The sequence below is a fragment of the Canis aureus genome, chromosome 5 (assembly GCF_053574225.1).
Source record: "Canis aureus isolate CA01 chromosome 5, VMU_Caureus_v.1.0, whole genome shotgun sequence".
NCBI classification, from domain to species: Eukaryota; Metazoa; Chordata; class Mammalia; order Carnivora; family Canidae; genus Canis; species Canis aureus.
This window is the reverse complement of record NC_135615.1, coordinates 3,227,928-3,255,666: the sequence shown is the minus strand read 5'-3', so window position 1 is coordinate 3,255,666 and position 27,739 is coordinate 3,227,928. Positions and strand designations below refer to the sequence as shown.

Below are 27,739 nucleotides of genomic sequence, written 5' to 3'. Positions count from 1 at the left end.
CTCATTAGCAGCTATAAGGAATGAAGCTCTAGAAAGTTAGTCTTGCATATGGATTACCTCGCCTACCCAAATTGTCATAACGATATTAATAATCCCCAAGAGACCTGCAACAAGAAAAGTTCAAAGTGTCCTCACTCTTCTTTCAGAGTTGATTACACATTTGTGAGATACCTGGGATAATGTGAATAAGAAGTGTATATCATTGCAAAGAATTATGCTTGATTTTATTAGATATGACTCTGACATTTGGTTACATAAAAAAAAATCCATGATCTTTTACAAATTGCATACCCAGAAGTAAGTAGGAGTAAAATGACATGATGTCTGAGATCTGCAGAGCTGCTTAAAATACTTCAACAAAAAGAAAAAAAAGAAGATAAATGAAAGTACAAAATCTTAGTAATTAATCAAGTTTATATATACATACATAAAAATCTATATAAACATTATTCTACCTTGTATATGTTTGAAATCTTCTATTTTAAAAGAAAGTCTAACTTCCCACTACCCATTTAAAGATTATATTATTTCCAGAGGATATGTGGCAATTTTTTAATTACTTATATATACAGTAATATAGGTATTATATATAAAATATATATAAAAATATAATATATATATATATTACTTTTGCTTTCCACCATTTTGGCTTTTGGACAGGGTTTCCTCCTGGCTCAGTTATCTAAAATAAACTCTTCAATTTATTACCAAGAACTTTTCAGGGTCAGAAGAGATGGAAACTAGTCTTACATAGCAATACATATACTTAACAAATAAGAAAGTAGCTTCAATTAAAAATAAATCAACTGGGAGGCTTAGTCAGTTAAGCTTCTGCCTTGGGCTTAGGTCCTGATTCCAGGGTCCTGGGATTGAGCCCCACTTCAGAATACCTACCTGCTTCTCCCCTCCCTTTGACCCCTATTTGTGCTTGCTCTCTCTCTAGTGCTCTCTCTCTCTCTCAAATAAAAAAAAAAAATCTTAAAAATCAACCAATCAACCAATCAACATAAAAAATATCTCAGGCAAAAAGAAAGTCAAGTCCAAATTTAACCTCAATTATTTGCCACCCCCAGGATCTGTTTACGGCAAATCCTGCTTTCAGCTCTTTGACATTATCACCACTGTGACTTCTATTTACTTTTGACTACAGGTAGTAGGGAAAGATTCCACTTATATCTGGGAAGTTAGAAAACAGAAAAGCTAGACACTTGGTGTACCCAGAGGCCAAGCTCAGTTGTCAGATCTTCCTGAATGGGATGATTTTCAGAGTAACTATGATAGCAGGAGCTTTGGAAAGGCCAGGGTAGGGACCCTGGGTGGCTCAATGGTTGAGCATCTGCCTTCGGCTCAGGTCATGATCCCAGGGTCCTGGGATCTAGTCCCACATCAGGCTCCCCACCGGAAGCCTACTTCTCCCTCTGCCTATGTCTCTCTCACAAATAAATAAAAAAAAAAAAAAAAAAAAAAAAAAAAAGGCCAGGGTACTACTATCAAATGACCAGATGCAAAGGATCAAACTGACTGAATCCTTTGTTCACAGCTTTTGTTCCCATACTAGTTAATGATAATTTGACCATATAAAAAGGAAATTAAGTGTTATAAATTCCTCTCTGTACAAAACAGACCTCGGGCAGCCCAGGTGGCTCAGCGGTTTATCGCCACCTTCAGCCCAGGGCATGACCCTGGAGACCTGGGAGCGAGTCCCACATCGGGCTACCTGCGTGGAGCCTGCTTCTCTCTCTGCCTCTCTTTCTCTCTATGTCTCTCATGAATAAATAAATAGAATCTTAAAAAAAAAAAAAAAAGACCTCTTTGAGAAAGAAATGAAACAAGTGGCAAGTATACAAGCAATCATGAATTATTCAGAAGAGTTAGCCACTTTCAGCATACATTATAGGTTTAATAAAGATTTCAACTCGATTTCCTAATCCTTTTATCATATAGTATCACATAATAATAAAGAGTACTCACAAATGAACAGCTTCAGGCATCACAAGAATCTAGCTGTTTAGGATTAATTATGTTTAGAAAACTTTGCTAAGGGATCCCTGGGTGGCGCAGCGGTTTGGCGCCTGCCTTTGGCCCAGGGCGCGATCCTGGAGACCCAGGATCGAATCCCACGTCAGGCTCCCGGTGCATGGAGCCTGCTTCTCCCTCTGCCTGTGTCTCTGCCTCTCTCTCTCTCACTGTGTGCCTATCATAAAATAAAAAAAAAAAAAAAAGAAAACTTTGCTAAGAATTGTCTCCTAATTCTTCAAAAACTCATGATCCATACATGACAGAGGATAACACTTAGTTAACCAAAGTAATCAGTGAATCAGCCACAGATTACTTCTTAGTTTCTCAACATTCCTAATATATGAAAGATAAAAACCATAGTTTATTCTTTGATCAGATCCCTAAGATATTCAGAAAATAAAATACCACAGCAAGTCCATGAACTTGCTATCCACATTTAATAAATATCAATATTTGGTTAGTTGATTTTTAAAAAAGCAAGCATTATAAATGCAAACCACAGGTTTTTCCTGGATCTGATTCAGCCTTCTTAAAAGTGTGTCTCTCCTATTTTCCTCAAAACACTCAACTTTGCCACACCCCTGTTCTCAACCCTTTGTCTCAGACTCATCTTTCTCTATTATTTCACAGAAAAACTTCTTGAAGAATCTATATCTCCAATATCTACCACCTCTCCCTCTTATTTCTTCTCTAATCTTCGAAAACCTGCTTTCTGTTCACTGGACTCCAATTCAAAAATCCCATAAATCCAAGGTTATTTCTCAGACTTCACATTACTAGAACTCTTTAGCAACTTCTGACTGACGCTCACAGAGGTGGGTGTCACCTAGGCTGAAGGTCCTCAGAATTGCAAATTACCCTTTTTAGACAATGGAGATCTATTGTTTCGACAGTGCTGGCCCAGAACAGGGAGGGGAGGCTATGTGAGGGTCAGTGAGGCGGGATCTGTTATCTGTTATCTGTTTGCCAGTGGAGGCAAAAGGAAGATTTGCTTTCAAAATTCTCGCTTTGGCAAAGGGCAGAATTAGAGAACCATAGTGATAAAAACTCTAGAAGATCGCAAATTTATGACAAAGTACAGGGATTGTATTCTATTCATAAAGACCATTAGACTAAATAAAAGATATACAACAAAATGTTAACGATGATTAAATTATGCAGTTTTTATTTTCTTCTTTATAGTAATAGATGTTTTAATTTTCTACAATAAACATATATTTTTTTTAATAAGAAAAAGGCTGCCCTCCACTTTTAAATAGCAAAAGGTCTGTATGCCTATGTTCCAGGTTAACAAAGAAGGGTGTTGCCAGGGAGATGCAGCTCCACAGACTACTTGTGAGAAAACCCCCAAGGAGTGAGTGGGTATTAGGAGCTTGAAGGAGAAAGGAAAAGCAGGCTGGGTGCTTGGGGCCCAGTATTGGGAAAGAAGAGACCTCACAGGAACCAGTCTGGCCTGAGGTAATCCAGGATGTACCTGGTGTTCCCCCTGGACCTTCAGTCAGCCATATGGATCCTTTCTATCTTCCCTTCAAGATACTGTGAAAATCTCACCACCACACTGTATCCCCCACTCCCAGGACTCCACCCAAAAGGTGTCTCTACTACTGGCTGGTTGACTATCAGTCCAACCTCCACACAGTTCACACAAATAGTAGTGTTCTAAACACAGTGAACATTGTGTTCAAGAATATTTAGAATCCAGGACACTATACATCCTCAAATGTATACAAACTCTGCTCACATTTACCAACTTAACTTCCCAGCCCAGACACTAGGCTCCTGTTAGCTCCTCTACCCGTAGTTACCTGATGCCATGTGCTCTCTCTGGCTTTGTACCTCTGCACACACTCTTTGCCTGCCTAGAATATGCTTCCCTATCCTTGTCCACGCGGCAAACTCCTACTCACCCTCTACATGTCTAGCTCAAAAGCAAAATCCTCCATAAAGTACTCTAGCCACTGGCTGCTCCCTCCTCTGTAAGATTTAGTCATTTTGTACTTAACCTTTTATGGCACTTCTTATACTATTGGAGCTATCATTCAAATACCTGTTCTCCTCACTAAGCCATAAGATATTTTAAGGCCAGAAACTACATCTCCTCATGAATCTAAATAGTGCCTAGAACCAGTAGGTACTCAATAAATATTTGATGACCAATGTACTTGCTTGTATTACATATTTTTATAGATAGCTCAAAAATAAACCTTAGGAGCTGAAAACCAGGCACTAACTCATCCTGGTGGTATCTAACTGAAACCGATTTGAAGTCCTAACTAAAAAGAAAGCAAAGATCAAACAAATTATATACAGGGCAAAGTAAGATTTCTGCAGTATTTCCAGCTAAGAATATAAGACTATAACAACTTGGAATTACCAATATTCTCAAATAATAATTTGAAGATTACATATCGTGGACAGGTTTCTGTTTTTCCTTTTGCATAGCAGTGGTGGTAGAGGGAGCATTTCAAAGTGTCCATTACAAGGTAAACGTAACTAAGATACATATCTTCTCTTTGAAATCAAATCAGTAAGAATGGCTGATAACTAGGGAACAGGGAAAACTTCACATCAACTTCAAGAAAACAATCTGCACATAATTCTTATTTCCAGATAACTTTAACTTTCATCAGTGCCTGCCTATTGCCTACATTAAATTTACCTGAGTTAAAGTAGGGATTGAATTTTGACCAGTCTGGTTCTGCATATGTGCAGATTCGTTCTCTGCCACAGAATCTGTTACACTTCCATCCTGCTGAGATTCCACTGTGTCCATGGTCATTTGTCTGAAAAGACAAAAAAAAGGAAGAAGTATTAAGGCCCTATCTGAAAGATTTTTCTGTTTTTACCTAGCTTTCTGATATTCATTTCTGTCATCAATTAAACTACCTTATTTTTCCAGAAATGGGTTAAGTGGCAGAGTCCTAACTCTCTGAACTAACTCTGCTCACTGGGTATGAACATTACCAAGAAAGCACTGCAAAATGTTTTATGGGAATTGGTTTATTAGTTTATTTATTAGTTAATCTTATAATAAAGTCTCCTTAATAATTATTTTAAGCCCTCCAGTTTAAATAAGTGAAAAAAAATAGGTCTTCTACTTTACATGAAGTATAAATATTCTATGACTCTCAAGGCCTAAAATACCTACTAGGTAATATATAGTATGAAAGAATTTCCCCGTAGACTAAGTTAAATGTATGTAATACAAAGATGTGTCTAGTTTTGCCAGCTCTAACCAGTTTCTGATAAACAAGCCTCTCAAATTGAATCATGCAGATTTGACCATATGTCTTAGACATAAGACATTTCCCATTTCATTGACGAGAATCTAATTTTTCCAGAAAAATTTTTGTCATGGAACCGCGCAGCCCCCTCCGCACGGAGCCTCTTCCTCTGCCCGAGCCCCTCCGAGCTGCTCCCGGGGCCGTGCAGCCCCCTCCGCGGAGCCGCCCCCGAACTCATACAGCAATTCGGTAGCGTGGCAGGATACAAAATCAATGCCCAGAAGTCAGTGGCATTTCTATACACTAACAATGAGACTGAAGAAAGAGAAATTAAGGAGTCAATCCCATTTACAATTGCACCCAAAAGCATAAGATACCTAGGAATAAACCTAACCAAAGATGTAAAGGATCTATACCCTCAAAACTATAGAACACTTCTGAAAGAAATTGAGGAAGACACAAAGAGATGGAAAAATATTCCATGCTCATGGATTGGCAGAATTAATATTGTGAAAATGTCAATGTTACCCAGGGCAATATACACGTTTAAAGCAATCCCTATCAAAATACCATGGACTTTCTTCAGAGAGTTAGAACAAATTATTTTAAGATTTGTGTGGAATCAGAAAAGACCCCGAATAGCCAGGGGAATTTTAAAAAAGAAAACCATATCTGGGGGCATCACAATGCCAGATTTCAGGTTGTACTACAAAGCTGTGGTCATCAAGACAGTGTGGTACTGGCACAAAAACAGACACATAGATCAGTGGAACAGAATAGAGAATCCAGAAGTGGACCCTGAACTTTATGGGCAACTAATATTCGATAAAGGAGGAAAGACTATCCATTGGAAGAAAGACAGTCTCTTCAATAAATGGTGCTGGGAAAATTGGACATCCACATGCAGAAGAATGAAACTAGACCACTCTCTTGCACCATACACAAAGATAAACTCAAAATGGATGAAAGATCTAAATGTGAGACAAGATTCCATCAAAATCCTAGAGAAGAACACAGGCAACACCCTTTTTGAACTCGGCCATAGTAACTTCTTGCAAGATACATCCACGAAGGCAAAAGAAACAAAAGCAAAAATGAACTATTGGGACTTCATCAAGATAAGAAGCTTTTGCACAGCAAAGGATACAGTCAACAAAACTCAAAGACAACCTACAGAATGGGAGAAGATATTTGCAAATGGCATATCAGATAAAGGGCTGGTTTCCAGATCTATAAAGAACTTATTAAACTCAACACCAAAGAAACAAACAATCCAACCATGAAATGGGCAAAAGACATGAACAGAAATCTCACAGAGGAAGACATAGACATGGCCAACATGCACATGAGAAAATGCTCTGCATCACTTGCCATCAGGGAAATACAAATCAAAACCACAATGAGATACCACCTCACCCCAGTGAGAATGGGGAAAATTAACAAGGCAGGAAACAACAAATGTTGGAGAGGATGTGGAGAAAAGGGAACCCTCTTACACTGTTGGTGGGAATGTGAACTGGTGCAGCCACTCTGGAAAACTGTGTGGAGGTTCCTCAAAGAGTTAAAAATAGACCTGCCCTACGACCCAGCAATTGCACTGCTGGGGATTTACCCCAAAGATACAGATGCAGTGAAACGCCAGGACACCTGCACCCCGATGTTTATAGCAGCAATGGCCACGATAGCCAAACTGTGGAAGGAGCCTCGGTGTCCAACGAAAGATGAATGGATAAAGAAGATGTGGTTTATGTATACAATGGAATATTACTCAGCTATTAGAAATGACAAATACCCACCATTTGCTTCAACGTGGATGGAACTGGAGGGTATTATATTGAGTGAAGTAAGCCAGTCGGAGAAGGACAAACATTATATGTTCTCATTCATTTGGGGAATATAAATAATAGTGAAAGGGAATATAAGGGAAGGGGGAAGAAATGTGTGGGAAATATCAGAAAGGGAGACAGAACGTAAAGACTGCTAACTCTGGGAAACGAACTAGGGGTGTTGGAAGGGGAGGAGGGCGGGGGGTGGGAGTGAATGGGTGACGGGCACTGGGGGTTATTCTGTATGTTAGTAAATTGAACACCAATAAAAAAAAATTTTTTTGTCATAATTCTATGATTTCTTTTTTTTTTTAAGACTTACTTTATTCATTCATGAGACACACAGAGAGAGGCAGAGACCTCTCTGTGTGTGTGACAGAGAAGGCTCTCTCTAACTAACTTCTCTAACAGAAGTAATAGGCAGAAAGAGAAGCAGGCTCCATGCAAGGAGCCCAATGTGGGACTCGATCCTGGGTCTCCAGGATCACGGCCTGGGCCACAGGCAGGTGCCAAACCACTGAGCCATCCAAGCGTCCCTTGTCTATGATTTCAGTTTAAGTTAACAATTTCTATTTCTATATAGAAGATAAATCATTATAATAAATGTTATCCTACTAAAAGAAATACAAACTACAAACAAAATAAACAAAATCAAATATTAAAAACTTAGAGAAACTATATAGTCCTTGCTATTATACACCTTTTCAACTACCAATGATACAATGTGTTTTTCTCACTTTAGTAGTCTAAATATATAGCCAAAAAGTATGCAAGCCACTTAAGAACTTTGAATTAAAATGTCCAAATCTTTTTTCCAGATTTAGTTACCAGATCTTACAAATTTTTCATCTATGTCTTGCACTTAACTACCTTCTTTTGCATTTCAGTAGTCATTATCTTAATCCAAGCCTTCTATTCTGAAACCCACCTATATTGCACTTATTTCCCACTATTAAAAATCATTTCAAAACTTAAACTAATCATGACAATTTAGAGCAATTTTTATAAAAGATAAAAATCTACAGTCTACCATGTCAAAAATGTCTTTCCCTTAATATTCCCCAATTCCTTTATCTCTCCCTCTTATTTTCCAGCATAGCCTAGGTAAGTATAGATCACCCTACATAAACTGCCAATTCTTCTGCCTCTACGTTTGCTTATGCGAACAATTCCCAAAAAGAATGCCTTAGAACATTTAGCTCTGCAGGTTATGAAAAAGTATTATCTAAAAAAGAGAGAGAGTAGGGGAACATTTAGTGAAAAAGTTCTAAATATCCTGGGTTAAAAGGTTTTTCTGTGGCAGAACTTCTCAGAAGCCTGAATATGCTAGTGCACCTTCAGGACATGGACAGTGCAGATCCATCAGGCAGCATTTTCTAAGAGTATCTGACCACCAAAAACTCTTTTTCCACAAGGTGCATGTCCTAAAAGTAGTGTTCTGAAAACAACTCGAGAAATGTTGTCTTATGCTATTTCTTACATATTTTAAAGTTCTCTTATAGGCTCTGCTAAGAACCTGAGTCTCAACTCAAACATGACATGCTAGAAGGCCTTCCCCACTAAACTATTCATTTTGGAAATATTTATTTAGACAGGCCCGGAAAATATAAAGGTGGGCAAATTATAGCCCTTGCCCTGAAGGAATATTCATTAATTGTTCCTTGGACAACCTGTAACAGAAGTAACTAACGTGCTTGTTTGGGGGTGGTGTGGGGGAGCAGATTCCCAGGCTCAACCCCAAATCTACTGAATCAAACTTTCTGGGGCATCTAATTTTTTTTTTTATATCCAAGAGATTCTGATGTATATCAACATTTAGGAAAGACTTAGGTTACTGGCAAATCTATCAAGTGGACCCTTACGGACCACATGTAAAGTAACTTCTTAAATTGTGTGAAGGACGTTATGCATAAAATCCTGTGGGAACCATAGTAAATAACGTTTACATCTGCCTGAGGATGGGCCATATAAACATATGAATAATGAGAAGAATTTCACCAGGTAGAAGAGGAAAGGAGAACTGTGAGAGGAGGGAAAGTACAAAGTATAGTTGGAAAACAGAATAGTTGATTGTAGTAGAGAATCTAGGTGCTTAGGGAAGCCTATTAGATTGAGTAGGGGCAAAGCAGAACTGACAGAAGGAGGGCTAGAATGGATAGAACCAACGAGAGAATAGTTTTTAAAGCTCTAGGGAGAGGGTGCCTGGGTGGCTCGGCCTGTTGGGCACCTGACTCTGGTTTCAGCTCTGGTCATGATCTCTGGGTCCTGAAATGGATCCGCACATCAGGCTCTCTACTGAGCGTGGAGTCTCCTTTCCTTCTCCCTCTGTCCTTCCCCTCACTTGTGCACTCTCTCTCTTTCTAAAATGAATAAATGTTTAAAAAATTAAAAATAAACAAAGCTGGGGGGGGGAATCCACCCCACTCAGATGCCTCCTTTACTCTAGGTCCTTTAGTGTGTATTTTGTCAAACTATACTGTATAACATTTCAACTAGTTGACATCCACATAGAATTTAGTCAACAACTGAACAATAAGCCAAAGTTACCTGTTTATAGGCAAAATAAATGTCCTAAAGCCCATATACTAAACTTCTAAAACAAAGAGAATCTCTCTTGGTCCATACTTAAATGCATTCAATTTTACTTCAAATACAATACTCATTTATCTCACTTCTAAATATATTAGATATAAGAAGTGACAGCTGACAGTGGCAGGGATGGAGGAAGAACAATACAGAATCTAACAAGCAGATCAAGAATTCCAAGTCTGTGGCAATTTAGGTCCATACAGGGTAAAGTCAGCCATTCTTTTCAAGTAAAGACTTGACTTGAAAGGTGACTTTCAAGAAATTGAAAAATGTATGAGTTAAAATTCAATAATGATATTTTTAATAACTACCCTGGGTCATCAATTCAAGGTTAATTATACTCAGTATACTTTAAGGAAAAAGGGATACACATAATAGAATCCTGAAAGACTTTCATCAAAACAAACTCTAATGCTTAAAAAGGTCACCCTAAATGAGGATTCACCTTTTGAGGTATAATAAAAGGCTTCATAAGTTATTAACCATTTCAAAATATTTCACTCATGAAAGTGTTTTAACACACATTATGTCGGGCAATCGCCTCAATTGCTCCTGTTTTTTCTGGATACTTCCCAGAGTCCAACCCTTTGTCCTTTTCTTTTTTTCAATCCACATACTCCAGCTTCTTCAATCCTACACGCAGAGGATTCCCAACTCTGTACTTGTGCACACTCCCCTCCTATGAAGCATCTCAATCTGCAGTTTTCAGATACCTGCCCGTTCCCTTCTATTCCTTCCTTTAATCAAGAGCATCACTACTCACTCAAGCACCAAAGCAACAAGCTATAAGCATGTGTCTACATGCGAGTCAGTACCAGATCAGTGACAAAAATCCACAGAGCTAAGTAGCAGACAAATCAGGATGCCATTAGGCCCTGAGCCTCCTAGTAAAGAAAGGCAGAAATGGAAGGTCAGAGGCCATTCCCATTCATCCTCCCAGCCACATGTGGCATTATCTAGTATAACCTCCTATCCCAACACTGGACCAAGCTGCCAACTTGCTACTCCTCACGACTGCTGCCATCCATTCTAAAGACTACAAGTCACATTTGGCCTCCCTGTAAACCATGACTAAACCATGATGACCCTTCACCTATGCCAGAATCACATCCATTAACACCTCATATTCCTGTTTCCCCAGTCACTGTCAGAGATGAAGGCTCCGCCCTCACCTCATTGTCCCTCTTATAACTAGTGCTTCCTTTCCCCTCATAATTCAGTTGCTTACTTCTACTCCTATTCTCCTCCCAAGCCCTTGCAATGTGCTATGTGTAACTCCCATCACAACCTCTTTCCCCACCACCACCTGACCTCTCAATAGGCAGCAGCTTATCTTCCTATACCTAATCAGAATCAGAATGTCGACCTGGTATCCTCTTTGATCCCCACTACTATTTCTCAGCTGTTCCTCCTCTGTCTTTGTAAAAACCCCTGTTCCGTTGAGCCCAAAGTTATCAGGTATACCATCCTATATTCATTCACGTGATAATCATTTTTTAAAAGATTTCATTTATTCATGAGAGACACAGAGAGAGGCAGAGACACAGGCAGAGGGAAAAGCAGGCTCCCCACAAGAGCCCAAGGCAGGACTGGATCCTAGAACCCCAGGATTATGCCCTGAGGCTCTGAGGCCCTAAGCCAAAGGCAGATGCTCAACTGCTGAGCCACCCAGGTATCTCTGATAATCATTTTCTACTCATATTCAGGATGCAAACCGAAGACTTTGGCACTTGACTTAGAAGCTTTCCTCTCCAGGGCGCCTGAGTGGCTCAGTCAGTTAAGCAGCTGACTCTTGATTTCAGTTCACATCAGGATCTCAGGATAGTGAGAGTGAGCCCTGCACTGGCCCACCCTCAGCAGGGAGTCTGCTTGAGATTCTCTCCCTCCCTCTTCCCTGCCCATCCATCCCCCTGCTCATGCATGTGTGCTCAAATAAATAAATAAATCTTTAAAAAAAAAAAAAAAAAAGCTTTCCTCTCCTTTATTCTGTTATGTTCAACACTCAAAGAAAGGACCCCTGCCCAGCCCTGATATCACAGTCCAAGGCTTTCTCTACTCCACTTTAGCCATCTGCTTAGCTGGTCATATACTGGACCTAGTCTGTGTCCAAAACTGCTCCACCTCTGAAATATTTAATTCTGAAATGCCATTCTTGACTACATCTTATCCCCCCAACTTATACCCACCCTCGATTATTCCCATCACACCACACTGACATCTCCACACCACTTTCTCTATCAGCTTCCACTTTCTTCATATCCCATCCTATTCAGCTTGGAATCCATGGTTTCTCATTTTAATTATGGTTTCCCAATATTCTAAATTCTGTCGTCCCTTCTCTTTCCGTTGTATCTACATAGTAAATATCAGTATCAGATAAGCCTATTCTATCTTCTCTATGCCTTCACCAAGGCTGATGAACAATACTGAATAAAATTTAAAAAACAGTATTATTAAGACTACTGAATTCATGGTTTTCAACCTCAAATGGGCAGCAATCTTACCATTTCAAATCTCTTCAATCTCAAACACACACACAAATCCACTGAACTATAAGTCCTTTTCTGGCTATTGTCCTGAACTTCTCTTCTTTCTCTCCCTGCTAAACTACATTACTGAATTTCCAACAGTATCTCCATTTCTTTACCTCCCCCACCTATTCCTGGACAACCCTAAACTGGTTTCTGCTTCACTCAACTTCTCTAGCAAAGGTAACCAATCTCTGTCACTAAATCTAACATTATTTTAAATCCTATCTGGACTTAAATAGTATTTAAGTATTAAATCCCTCAATAGTATTAAAAACTGTTGACATCTTTATTCTTGATGTCATCATATTGCATTTTCTGCTTTCACCTGATTCTCTGACAACTCCTCCACAAGCCCCTTTGCTAATCCTTTTCTTACTCTATGTCAATCCTCACATTGCATGTCTTCCAGGCTCTGTTTAGCCTTCTCACCTCACTAAAATCTCCCTTTGTGTACTGTCATCCATTTCTCTAGTTTTGAACACCAGCTTCAGGCTTATCACCCTCAAATCTAGATCTCTAGGACTGCCTGGGTAGCTCAGTGGTTGAGCATCTGCCTTTGACTCAGGGTGTGATCTCGGAGTCTGGGATCCAGTCCCACATCAGGCTTCTGCAGACAGCCTGCTTCTCCCTCTGCCTATCTCTCTGCCTCTCTCTCTCTCTCTCTCATGAATAAATAAATAAAATCTTAAAAAAAAAATCTAGATCTCTAGCCCAGAGGTCTCTCTTGAATTCCAAAATCATATATTCAAATGTCCATCTAACATCTCCAAATAGGTGCCCTTTGGTACCTCAAAAGCAACGGGTCCAGAACTAATCTCCTCTTTTTCTTTCACAAATATATTCCTGCTCTGAGTTTCTCAGGAAATGGGGCTTCACTATCCATCAAGTGATAACCTGGGTATCATCTCTGAGACCTTCTCTCTTTCATTTCCTACAGTGACCTTACCAAGTATGATGACTCCACCTGTTAAAGAACAAGTTAGTCCCTTTGTCAATCACTGCTCAATCTCTCTATTTCAATCCATATCAACAGTTCTCTTTTGCAAGCATACATTTCTGCTTAAAACACTTCTCTGCTTAAAACTCTTCAGTAGCTTCCTATTAAGTATAGGATAAAATTCAAACTACTTACAATAATCATAACCACAACAATCATCTGTTGATTACCATGTGGTAAAAGCCTACTGGTTTTAATCCTTTACAACTTTATAAGATCAGGATAGTTCTTCTTTTAGAGATAATGAAAAGGAGGCATAACGAGGTTATGAACCTCATCTTGCCACCAATCTGATCTGATCTGATCTGAGTGGCATAGGCAGGTTCTGAACTATTCTTTTTCCAGAGTCCGTATTCTCAATTACCAAACCAAACTGCCATTCAATCTCTTTCACAACGTGAACCCATTTTACTTTTATGTCCCCATTTCCAGTCACTCCATTCTTCTCCAATTCTGCATTCTGGCCTCCATTTTAGGCATTTCTTTGAAATACACATCCTACTCTCCCAGTTCTAATCTTTTATATCTGTTCTTCTCTCATCCTGAACTGCCCGTCACCCCTTCTGTATCCAACAGGCAAATTCCTACCAGTTTTTATAAGGTCTGGCTGAAGGACACCTTCTTTCAAAAGCCTATTCTAATAGCCTTGGGCAGAATTAGTTATTCTGTTCTGAGGTCCCAAAGCATTTTATGCAATACTTCCATTATAGCACTTGTCTAGCATATAATACATTCATTCACAAAGCACTAACACTAGTGTAAGCAACTCATGTCTTCTTAATGCATAGTACAGAATCTACCATAATTGTTAAATAATCCAACTAATCAACTACTTGGGAAGACTATGCCACTGTCAGATGTCACTAAAATGATAAAAAGAAAATAAAGTTTAGAGAGATTAAATGACTTTCTACAGGGCACATAATAGATAGCATGAAGACTGTGAACAAGAGGTCTTGTGATTATGACTCCACAGCCCATGTCCTGAGTTTTCCAGTTTAGACAACATTTTATAATACAGATGTGCTCTTGATCATGCTGCAATTGTTGTTACATTCTTCATCCAGATAGGCTTTGTCTTTCACACTAGGATGTAGAGACTCTAATTTGTATTCTCCTAGACTGCCTAGTATAGTGCCCAGTATATATCATTCACTAAAAGTTTGATACTAAAATAAATTTATTTGAGGGGTGCCTGGCTGGCTCAGTGGGTAGAGCATGCAATTCCTGATTTCAGGCTTGTGATACAGCCCCACATTGGGTGCAAAGATGACTTAAAGAATATTTTTAAAAAAATAAGAAATAAATGTATTTGAAGGCAAAAATCATCTACAGAAAACTAAAGCCAGTGCTATCAATTTAAAATATATATCCTATTATTTTCAAGCCTGTTTATTCTACTACTGATCAAAATCCAACTGCTCTCTGGTACAGTCTCCTAAACCCACTAAAAACTAATGCCAGGGCAGGATTCAGGGGAAAAGATTCAACTAAGAATTAAATGTTCAACATGGGTCAAGCAACATAGTAGGCATTTTCAAACAGTATCTCAGCAGGAGATAGAGGACCCAGAACTCAGTGTAGATGAAATATATATAAGACTAACACCTGTAAGTTAGCCTCAGCTAGTCCAGACAGAATTCATTTATAAAGTGTAAGAGAAAAATCTATTATAATCTTTCATTGTTCACTATATACTTTATAGTCAAAACCAAAGAAATGTATCCAAGAATATTTCCCCCAAATCTCACTTTCTATATCAAACGTTAAACACAGTTGTACTAAAGTTAATAATCTATAAATTAATTGAGCAATATATTAATCTTAAACAATAATCCTTATTAGAAAGACCAATTAGTAATCATAAGTTATAAAATATTTAAAAACAAAGACCTAAGATGAAACAATAAGAAACTAAAACAAAAAGTCCATTAAGCACTATAAACTAACAGCAAGCAAAATACTGGCAAACATTAACTTCCACAATCTAAAAAACAGATAAAGTTTGCTAAAATGGGGATGCCTGGGTGGCTCAGTGGTTGAGCATCTGCCTTTGGCTCAGGGCGTGATTTCCAGGACAGGAAATCGAGTCCCACATCGGGCTCTCCGGGGGAGTCTGTTTCTCCTTCTGCCTATGTCTCTGCCCCTCTCTGTGTCTCTCATGAATAAATGAATAAAATCTTAAAAGAAATACTTAAAAAAAAGATTGCTAAAATAGGCATATTTAAAATGGTTGATAGTAGTAGCAATATTCTTTTCTTATGAAGGTTAAATATTCTGAAATCTTTATATTCTCTAGCAAATCATTTTCTTCTTTGATAGAAAAATGAATGTTACCCCCAAAATGTCCTGAATATATTAGGATTCAGTTTAATAAAATGTTAAGGTATATGTTTTAAAATAATAGGATCCATCTATTAGCATAATTTTCAAAGACTTCTAGATTGAACTACTTTTAGAGGGGTAGAACTGTATTTGCTTACTCTGTTATTTTCTAGAACTTTAATAGAACATCTACATTATAGTGCAATAATTCCCCAAAATACTGAAGTACAACAATATAGTACTGTCTGTACAGCACAGCACAATAGGTAGACAACATATTACATATCTTCAAGAAATGAACACAAAGGAATATATTCATAAAAGTTACATTTACAATTATAGAAATACTGAGGCAATTAATGATCAAACTTATAGGAATCCCTATGTGTCAAGAACATATAAAAATAGAAGAAAAATGGGAAGAGGAAAAACATTTTAAAGGAATGCTATCACTGGTATCTAGGAAAGTGTTCTTAAAAGACAAGAGAAAAAGAAAAAGGGAAATACAGAGCAAATCTATCTAAATGAAAAATAAGACAAAGGCAGTTTCTTAGTTATAATTAAGGTGTTCTAACTACCAAACTTCTAAAATTTTAGCTGTCTCCCATTTGCAAAGACAAACTACACTCAAAGCAATGATATTTGCCCTTGTAAAATTTTAAAAATAGAATTCAGCTACAAAAGGAAAAAGTATTATTAATTGTTTCTATTCTTTATTTGTAAAAAGAATGTCAGAGAAATTTATTTTCTTTTTAAAGCTAGATCCATGGGACGGCTGGGTGGCTCAGCAGTTGAGCATCTGCCTTTGTCTCAGGGCATGATCCTGGAGTCCCAGGATCAAGTCCCACATTGGGCTCCCTGCATGGAGTCTGCTTCTCTCTCTGCCTATATCTCTGCCTCTCTCTCTCCGTGTCTCTCATGAATAAATAAAAAAAGCTAGATCCAACTGATAAACCAGAATGTCTCTGAAAGCAGTTGAAAGAAAACTTGAAAAATTCTATCTGGATTTTTGTAAAAAATTGGTAGGGACTCTGTTCTGTTTTATGTTAGGTACAAGTACAGCTTAAAGGCAAAGAAGGAAGAAAACTAAAACTCTGTTCACACCCTTATGTATGGTCTCCTTTCTAAATGAAAAGGCCAGTATGTGACACCAGCTGAATGTCAATGTCCACTCCCCTCCCCCCCGCCACTGCCTAACAGGGTATAGGTAGACAATGAACACTTTAACTGAATGGCTGCACACTTTGGGTACATTTTATTAGCATTATATACATACACACACACATATATACATTCATGGATGCATGTCTACATGTATACATCATTCAATTATCCATTATTTTAACTTTTAACTCTCTAAGCAGAACTTTCAAAAGAACAGAAAAATATATATCCACCTACCTTAGATTTGTCTTAATATATTTTTTCCTGCTACATTTGCTCATTATTAAGACATCTGTAATCAATGCTTTGTTCCTTCACCGTTTTCTTCTTTATTTATCCTGCAGTAAAATTATAATTGAATTGGGAGATCACAAATTTTATTTAAAAAAATAAAATCTTTAAAAAAAAAAGAAAATCTCTCAAAACTACACCAGAAGAATACCCCCCAGAATATCCTAATTTCTGTAAAACTGAAAAAACAAACTAGAAAGCTGAAAACTGTATTTTTTCAATCTTACTTCTTTGCGATTTTCTTATCTTCTGGGGAAAAAAATTCAAAAAATGTAAATCATGTGCTATATATCAGGTTATTTCCTACTGAATATAGAGCAGAGCTATCTGAATAATATACACTACATAAAGCTCAAGATATCAGCTCTATTTTAAAATAATAATCACTTAATAAACTGAGTGAATTTATCATTTTCATCTTTTTATCATTTTCTTAAATTTCATTCCACTGCAACAAACTTGCCAACCATTTTTTATTTACCTTACGTTCAAAACTGGCTTTTGTCAAAGAATTTTAACTCCAAACAAAATATTAATACTTATTTTAAAATCTTCTCCAATAGCCTGTAGTCCACTTAAAAAGCTATTTTATACACTCTAGAAACTAAACCCCATTTTTTTTTTACTAATATCTAAATATACAGTTGACACTCTGAATGAAGTAAAACTGGCAAAGAGAAAGACCAAAGAACTAAGAGTCCTTAATTTACTGTAGAAGTGGAAAGAACGAATATGCACAGCCCTGAGTATCTTCTAGGCATCTTGGCCAGCAATGGTGGTGCTTAGCCACAGACATGCTGTTTTCAGGGCTCTTTCCTAAGTGGCCCCCTCTAAAATAGTATCATACCATCCTAGTCATTGTAAAACTGAGCCAGGAGGTTTGCCCATGGGCACAAGGACAATGGTTATAGCTACCAACTGTCCCCCATCTTTCAGCAGATGGACAAGAGATGGTAGGACATTTGAACCAGGTTACTTACAACATAAACAAAAAGCAAGGATGGTGCCATTCCTTTGGATTAAACTTACTCTGTTATATTCCACTGGTGTTTTACATTGGGAATCTTATCTTCCATAAAAATTGTATAGCCTACAAGGCAGAGACCATTTATTTATTAAACAGTGACTGGCACCCATGATATGTCAGGCCTTTCTTTGTGCTAGGCACAGAGGCAGATAAATGTCCCCATTCTTCAGGAGATTACAATTTCATGAGGGAGACAGACATTTAAACAAAAAATATTCATAATATTATTTGAATAATAATGATTATGACACCACATAAAAAGAGGCGTAAATGCTCATTTCTATATTTCTCTTGGAATTTTCTTTAATTTTTGAATGAGTAATACATTCTTATGGTCCAGGATTCAAAAAGTAGCAAAAGGTATTCACTAAAGTCCAGGAACAGCCAGAGGCAATCAGCATTGAAGAAAGTAGCAGCTTTCAGCCACCACAGCCACAAGATGTCAGAAGAGAAAATAACTAGTCTCACACCAGAATAATGACCATCAGATAAAACTGATTCTGATTCAGGCTCATCAAAGAATAATTTCATCCCAACTATTCTCTAAGTCATCACAGGTTGATTGCTTGCTTGCCAAATCTATCTTCCTTATATCCCTACAGCATTTCCTATTCTCCCCAAATTTTTCCTGATTAAACTCTTTGGAACACTGTGTTCATGCTTTTCTTCCAAATTATCCAGTCCTTCGTCCTCAGTCTTCTCCGCTTGCTCCTGAAAGACTGGTATTTCCAGGTTTCGCATCCCCCAAATCTACCTCCTACACAGGCTCCCTAGCTCATCCTCATTTGGTCAGTCTCATATCTCATCTACAGCCTGGACTTCTCACTCTTGAGCTCCAGCCCATATGCATCTGCCTATTAGATATCTCTTAGTGATTTGCTCACAGATCCTCAAGCCCCAAATGTTCAAATATAACCTCAATGCCCTCACTTTGCATCTCTCCTCTTGCTGTACTCTCATCTCAGTGAGTGACATCAACACTGACTCAGCCACTCCATCTGGGAGTCCTCCTCTCCCTTCATTACTCAATTCCTGAGGAGCAACGTGGTCTAGTGATAGCAATAGTGTGTGGCATAAAAAACACTGGCACTGGGCATTACTGAGCTGATCTGGGCATTACTGAGTTCTATCACTTATTGGCTATATGATCCTGACAACTGTAAATTTTTCCAAGCATTCTTTCCTGTCAAATGAAGATTGTTTTGTGAGGAGAAAATGTAACAATAAACACAAAATGTCCAACTCTTTCGAATATAAGCAAGGACCACTACCTTACTCAGCCTTAATAATAGCATCTCCCATTTCTTGACTTCATTTTCCCCATCATCACTGCCACTGCTTTAGTTCTGAAATGATTGACATGATTAAAGCAATAACTGCCTCCCTATAAAGAAATTCGTCTCTCCCTGTAATACCTTCACCTCACTCAAACCTCTCAACCCCTCTTAACTCCACTAGATAACAACACTATTCAAAATGCAAACCCAGGAGCACCTGGATGGCAGTGGTTGAGCTTCTACCTTCGGGTCAGGTCGTGATCTGAGGGTCCTGGGATAGAGTCCTTCCTGCATTGGGATTCCCACAGGGAGCCTACTTCCCCCTCTCTCTCTTTCTGTTTCTCATGAATAAATAAATAAAATCTTTTTTTTAAAAAAAAAATGCAAATCCAAAGATGCTATTTATTTCCTTACTCAAAATCTTCCAATAGCCATAGTTGAGCATTACAAGTTGAGGTACCTGGTAGAGGCTTAATAAAACTTAGTTATAGAAGCATGCAAATTAAGGTACATCATCCTTTCCATTATATTAATTTTCCAGGTTCAAAATTACCCCGTATTGATTTGAAAAGCAGGAGATCCCATTTTACTAAAGTATGAACTGTGAATATTTTGAAAAATTCAGCTGCTTTTTATACTATTGATCTCACCCCAAATCTGGTTTTAATGTCCTAGAACATACTACTCTTTGATAAACAAGGATTGACTTAGGATCTCACACTCTAGGGCACCTGGATGGCTCAGTGGTTGAGCATCTACCTTTGGCTCAGGGCATGATCCCAGGGTCCTAGGATAGAGTCCTGCATTGGACTCCCCAGGGAGAGCCTGCTTCTCCCTCTGCCTACGTCTCTACCTCCCTCTCTGTCTCTCATGATTTAAAAAAATCTTTTTTTTTTAAGATTTATTTATTCATGAGAGACACACAGAGAGAGAGAGAGAGGCAGAGACACAGGCAGAGGGAGAAGCAGGCTCCACGCAGGGAGCCTGATGTGGGACTCGATCCCGGGCCTCCAGGATCACGCCCTGGTCCGAAGGCAGGCGCTAAATCGCTGAGCCACCCAGGGATCCTGACTAAATGAAATCTTAAAAAAAAAAAAAAAAAAAGGATCCCCTACTCCCACATACACAAACACCTGAATGGTTAAGAGCTCAAATGTCCTAATATTAAATGTCAAAGGTCAAATGGTTAAATGTCAAATGTTCTCATACTGAGCTTATTATAATATATATTCTATTTAGCCTAAAACATACCCCTTGAATTCATCATATCTCATGATACAGTCTCAACTTATAATTTTTAAGCCTAAAATCACAAAGTATACTGATGTAATGTTCTGTACACTACAAGTTTTCTATAAAACTATTTTTTTAAGTCCTATCTGCTAAGGAAACTTTCTCTTTTAGAGTGGAAAGGTGTATCTTAGATTAGTTTATTAGAGGCAAATAAGAGCTTACACTACAAGAGAAAAATGAGTTCAAAATTCTTTTGCCTATATGTGAATTTCTGTGCTAAATCTGGAGAAAAGCCATTTATCATACTGGTAAAAATTTCCTATCATATGTTAGGTTTGATTACCAAAACAGTATCTGGTATTCACCTTACTCTTCGTCTATGTGTTGCTCCAATCACCCTCTGGCACACAGAGTCAATTAATTTCATTGCTACCAAATATCCCTTGATATAGAGCTCTATTACAGGTATTTAAAATATGCTGATTAAAGAAAAATATCATTATATTTACACTTACAAAATGTGAACACCTACCATGCTGTGGTTAATTACATTACTACTACAATTTAACTTTCTGGAAAAATCAGGTATTATTGTAAGAAAATTTCTTGGGCAACTTTACTAGGACATAAAAGCTTATGGAAACAACTTTCTCCTCATTTTTCTATAAAACCCACAGAATAACTAATGCCTACAAGACCATTCTCTAGTGTTTCCAAGCACTTCTGTTGCTAACAGCTATAGTGGATGATTAGCAAGAGTTAATCATATTTATCACCAAACTTGATTATGCCAACTATGCTTACTGTTGTAATTTTGGAATTCTGTTAACTAGCATGTTAAATCATTAAATAGATTTAAAAGATAGAGTTACTTCTAGGAAAATTAAGTTGAATGCTTTGGAAAGACAATAACAGCAGACTGCTTTTTAAAAACTGCTTTTGAACTAGATATTAGTTGGAAAAAACTATAAAATGTTGGAGAAATATGACAAATATGTGGAGTCCTTTATAAAGACAATTGCAAAACAACCTAAGTTCTTCCTCTGCTTTTAAGAACCCAAAAATGGAAATTGTAAATTATGCGTTGAGATCATTTTTGTAGGAAGGGGAGAAAAAACAAAACAAAACAAAAAACACAAAAATACCCCACACTGCAATTAGTACAGTAAAAACAAAAAGAAAAGAACATAGAATAAAAGGCGATACACCCCTCTTGGAAGCAGGAAGAGAAAGAGACCACAGAAAAATGTATCCATTTCTCTGGTTCCAGGATGAAGCAAAGTTGTAGTTCATTGGGAAAGTAGGAGATCTTCATAGGTTAATCCTGATTTAAATAGCAAGTAAAGCTTGAAAGATAAGGGAAGAAGAATATGAAGTGCATATAAAGCTGTTCTTTTCAATCACATCAATCAAAAGGTAGAGAGAAGATAGGGCTGGCTAGAAAAGAGAAGTATTTTCAAAGAGCCAAATACCTGAAGTTGGTAGGGATGAGCCTATGCTTATCATGAATCTTAGGCGAAGGAGATGAGAGTACAAGGAGAAACAATGTGGGATAGCAGTGACAGGAAATTATACCACATTTAAAGTTTTGTAATCATTGTGAAACAAAGTTAGAATAACATTTTTTAAAAAATTTTTTAAAGATGATAGATATGTTGAATAACAAATCATAGTGATTTTTTTTTTTTAGATTTAATTTATTTATTCATGAGAGACAAAGAGAGAGGCAGAGACATAGGCAGAGGGAGAAGCAGGCTCCACGCAGGGAGCTCCATGTGGGACTCGATCCCGGAACTCCAGGATTGTGCCCTGGGCCAAAGGCAAACATTCAACTGCTGAGCCACCCAGGCGTCTCAGAATAACTTTCAAATAACATTCTTCACACTTCTATGTAAAAACAGAAGTAGCCAGGAGTAGTACTTATAAATAATTGAAACATGTGTAAATAATGTCTTTAATATTTTAAACACGAATCATACAGAAAATCACGTGGCTTTCTAATACAGATTCAAGGCTACTCTAATTCAATTGCTTCAGACACCTATTATTTAAGAAATCTTAAGTCTTTATAAAAAGACCAAAGGATTAATTATTTCAGCATCTCTTTCTCAATTCATTCCCCACCTGGCTTCTGTTTTTGGCTATTTCACAGTCAATGAATAGCAAAACTGGCTGGTAAGAAGGAAATGAAAAATAAGATTCAAATAATCATGGTCTATCTCCACCTCTCCAAATACTATCCTCTCCACCACCACCACCACTTCATGGAAGGAAACAAAATTTATAATCTTCTGTAGGAATTATTTGCTCGACTGAAGTCATTGCAGGGTTTTCTTGTTCAGTATCGTTATTTCATTACTGCATTTTATACATTTCAAAACACATCTACACAAAGTACAATAAGTGACTACTAACTAGTAAATCTGGGAAAGAGTAGATAAGACACTTTTATTAGCTAAAGTTCGGAGAAATGAATTTCAACATTATTATACTTAGCTAGATTGGTCCTATTTTGTGTATATTAATAAAACTGCTACCTTTCTAAGTCCAGAAACATGCTTCAATAGGTTAATTTTAACACTTCCATCAATTTTTTAAAAAGTGAAAGCATCTCAACTGTCCATATATAGTATCATGGGTCTTTATGCATGATTGTTTCCCCAATACCTGAACTAGCTTTTATCATATCAATGCTAGAATATAAATTCCACTTTAAAACATTACTTAACAAAAAAAAAAAAACATCACTTTTGTGCTACCAATGAAAAAAATTGAGGCTATTTGAAATTATAAACAAAACTGTAGTTAGGGTCTAATTTTAAGTCTGCTGTGTTTACAAAAAAAAAAAAAAGCTTCAAGAAGATAACTTTGAAAATACTGGTTTTGTGGGACACCTGGGTAGCTCAGCGGTTGAGCGTCTGCCTTCTGCCCAGGGTGTGATCCTGGAGTCCCCTGCACGGAGCCTGCTCCTCTCTCTCTGTGTGTCTCATGAAGAAAAAGAAAAGAAGAAAAGAAAAAAGAAGAGAAAAGAAAAGAAAAGATAAGAAAAGAAAAGAAAAGAGAGAGAAAGAAAGAAAGAAAGAGAAAGAAAGAAAGAAAGAAGAAGGAAGGAAAAAAGAAAAAGAAAGAAAGAAGAAAGAGAAAGCAAGCAAGCAAGCAAGCAAGCAAGCAAACACTGGTTTTGGGGGAAATTCTCAAATTATCAGAATCACACAGCTCCGTTGTTAGAATTTCACATGATTTTGATATGTAATGGACCTGGCTGTATCACTGTTTGGAAAATACACCTGAAGATGCTTCCCACTTTGGGAGAATTGAGATACTTCAAAAGAGCCTCACAAAAGAGCTGCGAGTAAGGTTTTCTAGGAGGCAAGTATCCTCTCTTCCAAGCAAAATTCCCACTTAACTTCCTAGCTTATGTTTTCCTCAACAGTTTCCTCTGACACTCCTGGGAAGGCCAATCAAAAGATGTTCAAAAAACATAGATACTGTATTTTTAAACTTTGCTGTAATGGAATTATACCAGTAAGACTCAAGTTGTCTTTATTAGTATTAAGATACAATCTCACTAGTATCATCCTTAAGTTTTCCTTTCCATTCTCCCTTATTCTCTACTGTATATTCTAAAGCATCAGAAAAGGAAAGCTCATGAGTGAAAGGATTTACTCTGACAAATTGTGATCTTTATTATACTGTTCTCATGGTAAAAGATTTTAAATGCCCTAAGTATTCTTTAAAAGGAAATTAACGAAATGATTTAAATAATTTATTTCTACTTATGTGCAATGGATAAGAAACATTTTCCCTGAAATTTTTATTTTTATAATTTGTATGGATAACATTGAAATTGCATTAATGTATGATAATTCTCAAAGTTGACTTTTATATATGGAATGCATTAGTTCAGTAAAGACATTCGAAGACATTTCAGGCTTATTTCCTTAATGACCAATGTTGACCGCATGTCAAAATGTCAGTGGTTCAGCTGTGAAGTGTTTGCATTGTTCAGCTTTACTTTTAAAAGTCTATCTAAATGGAACAGGACATTTGAGTGCTTTCCAATGGACTACTACATCAACAATAAACCTGGCTCAATTTTCTGGTCCAATATTAACTTGCAGAGAATATCAAATTAGGGAAAAAAGATCAGAAATACATGTATTGTACTGGTCAAGTTTCAGTCAGGATTCCTTATGTGTGTTAACCTGAAACTCTTCCCTACTTTTCATATAAGTGCCTTAATCCTAAGAGAGATTTCATATTTTAATCATGCAATGACTTTCCTCAGTAGAAAACTGAAGTGAGGGATCCCTGGGTGGCGCAGCGGTTTGGCGTCTGCCTTTGGCCCAGGGCGCGATCCTGGAGACCCGGATCGAATCCCACATCGGGCTCCCTGCATGGAGCCTGCTTCTCCCTCTGCCTGTGTCTCTGCCTCTCTCTCTCTCTCTGTGACTATCATGAATAAATAAATAAAATCTTTAAAAAAAAAAAAAAAAAAAAAGAAAACTGAAGTGATCAGGATCCCTGGGTGGCTCAGTGGTTTAGCGCCTGCCTTCCGCCCAGGGCATGATCCTGGAGTCCTGGGATCAAGTCCCACATCAGGCTCCCTGCATGGAGCCTGCTTCTCCCTCTGTGTGTCTCTGCCTCTCTCTCTCTCTCTCTCTCTCTCTCTCTGTGTGTCTCTCATGAATGAAAAAATAAAATCTTAAAAAAAAAAAAGAAAACTGAAGTGATCTATAGAGTCTGGAGTTTCTTGAATTCATCAGTAGAAGCAAATTTCATTAGCCTTCCAACAAAGCAAACACAAAGACTGAAGAGCTCCTCCATGTTTATACATTCAACAAAAATTTATTCATATAGTCTTATAAGATATGTAAACAAAACATCAGTGTAATCACAACTTCACACTCACCAGAGTGATTCCAGGTTGACCAGAGAGTCACTGGGAAAGTGCCTGCTTACCCTGATCTACTTAGAGATTCACACCAAACATGTTTGCGCCATTACCAACACTTAATGTGACAATGCTTTAAGTGTTCACTCATTCAGGATCAAACCCATTTAAATATCTTTCTAAAGTTGTATCTGGATCAGGAAGCAGTTCTTTAAACATTTTTTTTAATACTTAGCTTTTATTGGCCAAAATACTGTTTGCAATTTAACTTCCTTGGAAGAAAAAAACTCAAAGATTTAAAAACTATGAGGGCAAAGTAGCTTGTTACTCAAAAACAGGATCAAGACTAGGAGAAAAATGTGGTACCCAAAGGGAAAAATCAAGAGAGAATATGAGTCTTGCATACAGTATGGTACAATTTTCATCCCAGACCTCTATGGCCAGGCATCTAGGTGTATATTATTTAATAGGAAGTGGCTGCATTCTCATCGGCCCGCCAAATCAGGCTTGGAAGGAAGAAATTTTAAGAAGTGAAGTAGATAAGAGGTACTGTTAAGAGAGGCTCTCTCAGTTTTAGTCAGAGCTGCTGAAACTGACGGTGAGCTGACTGCTGCCCACCTGAGCAGTGCAGGTGTCTCGGTGACCTTACAGTCAGGGCTCCGGTCTAGGGGCAGCGGGACCCAGGCTGTGCTGACCATGTGCCCCCCCCCCCCCCCCAGGCAGCAGGCTCGGGTCTAGGGGCAGCGGGACCCAGGCTGTGCTGACCATGTGCCCCCCCCCCCCCACCAGGCAGCAGGCTCGGGTCTAGGGGCAGCGGGACCCAGGCTGTGCTGACCATGTGCCCCCCCCCCCCCCCCACCAGGCAGCAGGCTCGGGTCTAGGGGCAGCAGGACCCGGGCTGTGCTGACCATGTGCCCCCCACCCAGGCAGCAGGCCCGGGTCTAGGGGCAGCAGGACCCTGGGCTGTGCTGACCATGTGCCCCCCCCCCAGGCAGCAGGCTCGGGTCTAGGGGCAGCGGGACCCAGGCTGTGCTGACCATGTGCCCCCCCCCCCCCCAGGCAGCAGGCCCGGGTCTAGGGGCAGCAGGACCCTGGGCTGTGCTGACCATGTGCCCCCCCCCCCCACCAGGCAGCAGGCTCGGGTCTAGGGGCAGCGGGACCCAGGCTGTGCTGACCATGTGCCCCCCCCCCCCCACCAGGCAGCAGGCTCGGGTCTAGGGGCAGCAGGACCCGGGCTGTGCTGACCATGTGCCCCCCCCCCCCCAGGCAGCAGGCTCGGGTCTAGGGGCAGCGGGACCCAGGCTGTGCTGACCATGTGCCCCCCCCCCCCCCAGGCAGCAGGCTCGGGTCTAGGGGCAGCGGGACCCAGGGCTGTGCTGACCATGTGCCCCCCCCCCCCCACCAGGCAGCAGGCTCGGGTCTAGGGGCAGCAGGACCCTGGGCTGTGCTGACCATGTGCCCCCCCCCCCCCAGGCAGCAGGCTCGGGTCTAGGGGCAGCGGGACCCTGGGCTGTGCTGACCATGTGCCCCCCCCCCCCCAGGCAGCAGGCTCGGGTCTAGGGGCAGCGGGACCCAGGCTGTGCTGACCATGTGCCCCCCCCCCCCCCAGGCAGCAGGCTCGGGTCTAGGGGCAGCGGGACCCAGGGCTGTGCTGACCATGTGCCCCCCCCCCCCACCAGGCAGCAGGCTCGGGTCTAGGGGCAGCAGGACCCTGGGCTGTGCTGACCATGTGCCCCCCCCCCCCCAGGCAGCAGGCTCGGGTCTAGGGGCAGCAGGACCCTGGGCTGTGCTGACCATGTGCCCCCCCCCCCCCAGGCAGCAGGCTCGGGTCTAGGGGCAGCGGGACCCAGGCTGTGCTGACCATGTGCCCCCCCCCCCCCCAGGCAGCAGGCTCGGGTCTAGGGGCAGCGGGACCCAGGGCTGTGCTGACCATGTGCCCCCCCCCCCCACCAGGCAGCAGGCTCGGGTCTAGGGGCAGCAGGACCCTGGGCTGTGCTGACCATGTGCCCCCCCCCCCCCCAGGCAGCAGGCTCGGGTCTAGGGGCAGCGGGACCCTGGGCTGTGCTGACCATGTGCCCCCCCCCCCCCCCAGGCAGCAGGCTCGGGTCTAGGGGCAGCGGGACCCAGGCTGTGCTGACCATGTGCCCCCCCCCCCCCCCAGGCAGCAGGCTCGGGTCTAGGGGCAGCGGGACCCAGGCTGTGCTGACCATGTGCCCCCCCCCCCCAGGCAGCAGGCCCGGGTCTAGGGGCAGCGGGACCCAGGGCTGTGCTGACCATGTGCCCCCCCCCCCCACCAGGCAGCAGGCTCGGGTCTAGGGGCAGCAGGACCCTGGGCTGTGCTG

At 39.8% G+C, this 27,739-nt stretch overlaps 1 protein-coding gene across 18 annotated transcripts in view; it reads right to left on the bottom strand.

Annotated features, from left to right (window-relative positions):
• The window catches only part of CREM (cAMP responsive element modulator), a 74,600-nt gene that overhangs the window by 45,573 nt on the left and 1,288 nt on the right, over positions 1–27,739 (bottom strand). For 16 of the 18 annotated variants that reach the window (XM_077896615.1, XM_077896617.1, XM_077896626.1 and 13 more), the window contains exons 2-3: positions 16,913–17,013; positions 4,679–4,802 (exon numbers count right to left, since the gene is read on the bottom strand). In XM_077896615.1, the coding sequence (XP_077752741.1) occupies positions 4,679–4,802; positions 16,913–16,956 (168 nt within the window). In that variant the 5' untranslated portion in view covers positions 16,957–17,013. The remainder of the gene's footprint in view (positions 1–4,678; positions 4,803–16,912; positions 17,014–27,739) is intronic. The other 2 variants (XM_077896619.1, XM_077896629.1) reach the window with 1 other exon arrangement.